Genomic DNA, 7,027 nt, shown 5'->3' with positions numbered 1-7,027 from the left:
ATTTGTGCTGTAAGTATTTTAACTAAACCTTACTTGATGACTTTTTCTCCTTTGTATCTGCTTTTGTTTATTTACTAGGTTTACTTTTAAACTTTCAGGTCATTCTTTAAGGGTAAATTGATGGAAAGAAAATGTATAGATTTTCAGGATATGTTTGTAAGTAAAATAACCACTCATGATATTTGCAAAACATAGAGGATTTATTTTCCAAGTAATAATGAACAGGGTAGAGTTTGCCTAGTTTTTCGTCTATACTGCTTTCAAATCAAGCATCTTTGTTTAAAATTTTCTACGGTGGTGGCTTTTGAGTTGACCAGTAGATGTTCATTTCACTTCAGACACAGTATTTCCAGAAACATTCAGAGGGAGGTCCACGCTTCTTATGTTGTTTCCTGATTCTGGCCAGAAGGTGACCCAGTAAATCGGTAGGATCTTGTCCAGAGAAAGCCTGAAATTAAAACAATCCAAACAAACAAAAAACAAGTTATCAATGAATTGAGTCCTACATACACAAAAAAAGAACCTTAGCTGTTAAGATGTAGGACCTTTAAAAAGTGTTCACTTGCTGTTCTGCGGGATAGAACTGCAGTGAGAGCCCGGCGTGTGGGCTCTGTAAGGGCTCCTTGTGCCTGAACCACAGTCCTCCCAGGCTCTTCGCCCTCTGCCATGAATTTTCCCAAACCCTCCTTGACCTATTTCTATTCAAATAATCTGTACATTTGCTGTCTCCTGTGTAAAGCAGGCTTTTTATTTGTCTTGAAATTAACTCCCTTAGGTGTGGACCCTTAGTTTTCTTTTTATTCTAGGATTTCATGAGCCAGTCCTACTAATCACCTGTATGATTTTAGTCTTTCACTGTAATCTTTCTATTCAGAAGACTATAAGCATCTGAATGATAACTTTTAATGTAGAAGCTACCCCATCCCCTTCTGGGGGTTTATCCCACGTGGGGCCTCAGGCAGTGCCTGGCATCTTCAGGATTGAGGATTTCCAGGGTATGTTTTTACAGAACTCTGAATGGGCGCTACACCAGAAAAAAAAAAAAAAAAAGATGTCTGTGGTCAAAATATTTGGGAAATGCTTGGTTAAAGTTAAGTATGTTTGTCTCATTTCCTGGAGGCTTTAAGGTGCTAACCACGTACAAAAGAATTGCCAGGGCGGGAGAGGGGCCGGAACACGTGCGGCGCTGCGGGCTGGCTAGTGAGACTGGTCCACCCAGAAGAGCCTTAGGAAGCACTGACTTGGAGTTTGAGACGCTGATGATGATCATGCAGATGTTTCTTTCAGCATGTAAGGTCCTCCACTAACTCTGCACCGTTTCTCACTGTTCAGAATTGTCATTCATCACCCCTATTGCAGTCTATCCAAGATGATTGTCTTCAAAGCCTGCCCTCTCTCGCACATCCTCCGTCTGTGTTCTGACCGTGTCTTTCTTCCACTGGGCGTTACACTGCAGCGCTTGTCAGACTTTACTGTGCATACGAATCACCAGGGGAATCTTGTGAAGATGCAGATTCTCACTCAGTAGGTGCTGAGGGTAGGGGCTGAGGGGGGTCTGAGATTCTGCATTTCTCACAAGCTTCCAAGTGATGCCAGTACTGCTGGTCCGTGGACCACGAGAAGGCGAGAGATGAGACAGCATGAGGGGATGACAGACTTGAGAGCAGGGACCTTATCTATTTTTCACTCTCTCCAGCTCATTACAATAATTTATCCAAAACGGGCACTGGCTAAGTTCTTGCTGTATCTAGATTTTATATGAATCAAAATTTGGAAAAAAATAATCCTTTGAAATAATACTGACCGACCCATTATTTTAAGGTTTGATACCTACCAAGAATGCTTGTCTGGTTCACAAATTTAGGCTCCTCTAAAATCAAGGCAGAGACCAAATGAAAGCACGCGTTTTTGGCTTGTTTGTTTTATGAGGAGGAGGTAATTAGGTTCCTTCATTGATTTCTGCTTGGAGGAGGTACTGGGGATTGAACCCAGGGCCCCGTGGGTGCTGAGCATGCGCTCTACCACTTGAGCTATAGCCTCCCCCTGAAATCAAGGCATAGAATGTTCACCTTTTTAAACCTAATTCTCACCATGAAACTACTTACCTTTCTCACACTTCCTCTTGGGTAAAAAATGTTGGTACTGGCATCTGGAAAACAGTATTTTGAAACCATTCATCATCAGATCTATTGCTTTCATTTTATGCTTTCCTAATTTAAAGCACACGAAATAGAATATTACTAAACCATGTCTAGCTCCTGGCTGTCCGTTTTTCGCACTGCAGTGAGGTTTACTTGAAGGAAGGTGGGCAGGCACCCTGGCGCTTTCTTGCCGATGGAATTCACAAAAGGGCACTGCATTTTCCTCAGTGAGCTAGCAGTTCACAAGTTTATCACGAATGTTTTGTGACAGATGAACTTATTTATGTTTATTAAAAGACTCCAGTTTGTTTCTAGACTGTTCTGAGCATTTGTATGAGTGCTGGGAGGAATACATAGTAAAAGCTGATGTTTTATTGATGACTTTGTGTGCGACTGTGCTGAACATTTTGCTTGCAGTTTCTCATTGACTCTTCACATAACCCCAAGGGTGGGCATTTTTATCATTTCTGATCACTGGTTTAAGAAACTGGGGGTACAGATCAATTAAGTAGTTTGCTTAAGACTTGAGGAAAGCAGGATTTTAAATTGCACTTGTTGAAAACTGGGATAATGCCCTCCTTCCCCCCAAAATAACAGTCCATACAGAGAGAGAATATGTCAAGATGCCAAGAAGAGCAGGATGCTTGCAAGGAGCTGCTGAGAAAAAGGTTACAAGACCGCAGAGAAAGCCTGGACTCCGGGAGAGGAGTGTCAGGGAATTAATGTACTCATTTTATACAGCTGATCTTTATATTCCAACACAGGGTTTTACCTCACCCGATTGATGGGACTAGAGAGTAAATCCAGTGGTAATAAAATCAGACAGCCTGTAAACACAAGAGTCATTTTACCTGCTTTCCTAAGACCGTCTCCCGTCTCCGCACCGGACATCTCTGGCAGCGCCTGCAGAAGGGATGCTCTCTCCAGCTCATCCAAAGCTGATCTGACATCTTCGGGTGCTGCACAGGGGAGGAACAGGTATCAGTGGCCCAGTTCATTCCTCACTTCCATTCTCTGTTGTCTTTGGGGGGTGGGTACCAGGGACAGAACAGAACCTCGCTGACTCCCCTCGCTGCCCGTGTGACTGCTGGCACTCACTGCCTCGAATACGAATAACAGGGTAGGGCTGAGCCGCCGGAGCGGACGGGAAAGGTTTCCACTTGCAAAGTCATCCTTCCTCGTTTCTCTCTATCCCCTACTGCCTTTTGCCTTTGCTTTGAGCTATTTGGGAGATGAAACTGGAGTGAGAGGAAAAATAAAGGAGTGGTTTTCTGAAAGACAGGATTGTTTATGTTCTTCCTATAAAGAGCAAACAGGATGACATCACCTCTTCTCTTTCTGGCCTCCAAGATTTAGGTACAGTTGTTAGAAAAGAACTTTAAAATACTCTTTAAAGAGTATTTGCGATGTGAAGTTCGGTCAGCTTAGTGGCAGGTAGGATGTATGGGAAGTGGGTGAGAGGTGGGCAGAAAGTGTACGCCAGGTCTAGTGCGTGGCGGCTGGACCCCCAGAGAGCACGCGTGGCCGGTGGGGGTGGGGGGGCTGCTGTGCCGAGATCGGAGACTCTGGGGGTCCTGTCAGTCCGCGTGTTCAGGGCTGCCGCCTACTCAGAGACCCCCTTGACTGGAAAACAGTGAGCAAGCCCTTGTAAAGGCTTCAGGGCACATTCACAGTACTTCTGAAGAATATTAATGAAAATCTATAAGGTCAGGCCACATATAAATGTTTACGTCCTGAAAGATCATCTATGGAGAAACAAATAATTGGGGGGAAATTCAGGCAAAAACGCAAAGGTAAGCTGCCACCTGTTAAGAATTTGAGATGCTACACACATCTAAGTTTTAAAAAAATACTAATGATCTGTAAATTTTTGAAGATGACAGTAATGTCTGAATAGTCGTTCCTGGTTTCATCTTATGCTTTTCACTGTTATTTTTTTAAATAGCAGCGATTCAATAAAGTTAATGCCCGTTTTCGACCAATAAGGTGACCAGCACATACGAGCTCAGGGAGTCTTGAACCTGACTGTCAGCACGTGAATGACTAAAGTGCTTGACCGCTACCAGAAAGCTGCTTGGGAGGAATGTTAGAGCCTAGAAATTAGAAAATCAGTGGCTTAGGAGAGTGGTTTTTTCTTTACATAAAAAAAAAATTGCCTGAAAGTACCCAAAAATTAAAGACAAGATAAAATCCAGTTGAAATGTGCATGAACCCAATATTCAAGCCTTAACCTTTTATTTCTTAAACTACATTAAGAGCTAACAGCACAGTAAGTATCTGCTTGATGGATACACTTTTTAAAATTCAACTTAGACTTGAGCTGAATGGCAAATGTCCTTGGAAATCTGTGCTCCAGCTGATCACTTTCTGATTTTTTTAATAAACATTTTTGTTTCCTATAACACATGTCAGATGATTACTCTTTAACTTAATAGAAAATAAAAATATTTTAAATCTATAATGGGAACAGCCAAATTCTACATTCGACCGGTTCATTTAAAATAAAAACTAAATGCAATGATGTTTCAAATTTAATGTCATTTTCAAAATTGAAAAGAGCTGACCAAAATGACTTAGAATTATAGAAGTGCCATTAAATAAACAATGCTACTTTACATTCGAGAAAGGAAAGAAAAATTGCATGCATGACTGGCTCTGAGATGTGCTGTGAGGATCCCCTCGCGTTCTTTTCACAGCCAGGACTATTAATTAACAAGCCTCCTTTAAGAAAGAATTTTCATTTTTATCTCTAGCATTGCATTTAAGACCCTCGAAGACTCTTTCAAGACTAACAATAAGAGGAAAAAATCATCTCACCTGAGAGCTGCAGGGACTCTTCCATGGAGTCAAGGACAGGAAGAGAGAAGAGAGGGCTGAGGCATCCTATGAAGAGCAAACAGCAGGAGGCCAGCTTATACATGGCTGGCAAGAGACGGAAGTCTTCCTTGGCTTCTGTCTGTCGGAACTTGCAACTTTCTCCCTCTCGTTCTGTGATCAGCGATTATATATATTATCCTATGACCTCATCTCATCCCCTACCAAAAATAAAAAAATACATTCATTGGCTATCACTTTGCATTGATGTAATTTTTCAAAGTAGCAACTCATAGGTAATAAATTTACTGTCTTATTGCCTAGTGTACAAAATAGGCGTTGTATAAAGAGAGAACAGTTACGTTGATAAATCTGGCAAGAAGGAGTAACTGAGAGCAATAAATCATGAGTTAAAGGATCAGACACGAGTTGAAGTGGCCGAGGCAGACGGGAATTTATGAGCCCCACCTAACAGAGGTGTCGTGGCTTCCTTTTTTCAATCTTTTGTGAGTGAATAGGTGAATCATCACGCTGTCTGTGGGGCTGCCATGCTCAAAGAATGACAGTGTGTGGATCAAAACTTAAAACCAGTTGTTTACTTTCTTAAAAGTGAAGAAAAGTTAAATGCACAGCAAACATTCAGGCTCAAGGCAAGTTCTGTGCATACACTTGGCCTCGTATAAAACTATGAGCGCGGGGTCTTCAGAGACAGGAGACAGCTTTCCTTAAAGTCGGACATTACTCTTCAAGGAAGGACAAAGAACAAGCCCAAAAACCTCGCCAGTAAGCATTTCCAGAATTTCACTGCTCTGCCCCCCCCCCCCCACTCTGCCCAGCTGGTCCCAGCCCGGATCTCTGCAGCGGACTCCTTGTCCTCAAGGCTGGGTTCTACCAATCAGTCTGATCTCAAAAATGAGCACAGAGATGTTACAAGCACATGCAGTAGGTCATATCAGCTCTTTGCTGAAAACCCTGTGTTGATCTGAACATAAAAGTTAAAACTAAAGAATTACTGAAAAAAATGAACACCTTCATCACTTGCAGGTAGGCGAATATTTCGTAGACACACCACCAATCGGAAAAAAAAGGATAAATCAGACTTCATTGAAATTAGAAACACCTGCTCTTTGAAAGATGCTGTTAAGAAAATGAAAACGCCAGCCACGACTGTGAGAAAATACATACAAAACCTGCGTCAGACAAAAGGCTTCCCCAAGACACGTGTGAAGAACCCCAACTCAGTAAGCCAACAACTCAATTAAAAGAGTGAGCAAAAGGCTCAAGCAAATTCTTCACATGAGAAGGTATACGAGCAGCTAATAAGGACGTGAAAAAATACTCCACATCATTGTTCATCAGAGAAATGCAAATTAAAATCACAATGAGGTGAAACTACCTACCACATCGGCTGCAGTCGGAAAGACCGACAATTCCAAGTGTTGACAAAGATGCTCAACACCTCAGCCGCGCAGAAGAGGGGCGGGAATGTAAAATGGTACAACCTTTCTGGAAAACAGCTTGAAACTTTCTTGTAAAATTAAACATACAGTAAATTATGCAACCCCAAAAGCCCTCTCCCTGGTACATACCCAGGCGAAATGAAAATATACATCCAACAAACACTTGTGCCTGAATGTCTATTGCTGTAAATAACTATAAATAACCCCTATGTCCATCAACAGGTGACTGGATAAATAAGCTGTGCTACATCGTGCAATGGAATTCTACTCAGCAAAGCAAAGGAAAACTGATACACAGTGCGGACAGATCTCAAAACCTTGACACTGTGTCAAGCAAGCCAGACCCAGAAAAGCACATGTCAAAAAGCAGGTTGATGGGAGATGGATGGTTGATTGCAGGAAGACAAGGGAACTTTTGGAGAAAATGAAAATGTTCTATATCTTGATCAAGGCAGTGGTTACATGGATATATATGTTGGTCAAAACTCATCAAATCACACTTAAAGTGAGTGTGTTTTATCTTATGTAAATGACGCCTACGTAAAGTTGATGGTTATCAAAACTACACTGGCTCCTGATTTCAATTCTCACTTCTTCCCGTGCTGATCTCCC

General features: G+C 42.0%; 1 protein-coding gene across 1 annotated transcript; it reads right to left on the bottom strand.

The window, feature by feature from the left end:
• Window positions 1-212: 212 nt before the first annotated feature.
• UTS2 (urotensin 2) lies at window positions 213-5,061 on the bottom strand. Its single transcript, XM_011000786.3, has 4 exons — window positions 4,959-5,061; window positions 2,993-3,100; window positions 2,091-2,149; window positions 213-448 (listed from the first exon to the last, which is right to left on the bottom strand). Exons 1-4 carry the CDS (start codon window positions 5,059-5,061, stop codon window positions 335-337), a joined length of 384 nt encoding a protein of 127 aa, XP_010999088.1. The 3' UTR covers window positions 213-334.
• Between the last annotated feature and the right edge of the window lie 1,966 nt (window positions 5,062-7,027).

The sequence above is a fragment of the Camelus dromedarius genome, chromosome 14 (assembly GCF_036321535.1).
Source record: "Camelus dromedarius isolate mCamDro1 chromosome 14, mCamDro1.pat, whole genome shotgun sequence".
Taxonomy (NCBI): domain Eukaryota; kingdom Metazoa; phylum Chordata; class Mammalia; order Artiodactyla; family Camelidae; genus Camelus; species Camelus dromedarius.
This window is presented reverse-complemented; position numbering and strand designations above follow the sequence as displayed.

What these genes read in the sequence shown, in the direction of transcription:
- UTS2 (XM_011000786.3), bottom strand. Translation starts at nt 5,061, where the DNA reads ATGTATAAGCTGGCCTCCTGCTGTTTGCTCTTCATAGGATGCCTCAGC. An exon ending in AGAGTCCCTGCAGCTCTCAG is followed by an intron (nt 3,101 to 4,958) that starts GTGAGATGATTT and finishes TCCCCTGTGCAG; the next exon opens with CACCCGAAGATGTCAGATCA. An exon ending in GAAAGGTAAGTAGTTTCATG is followed by an intron (nt 449 to 2,090) that starts GTGAGAATTAGG and finishes TTTTAATTTCAG; the next exon opens with GCTTTCTCTGGACAAGATCC.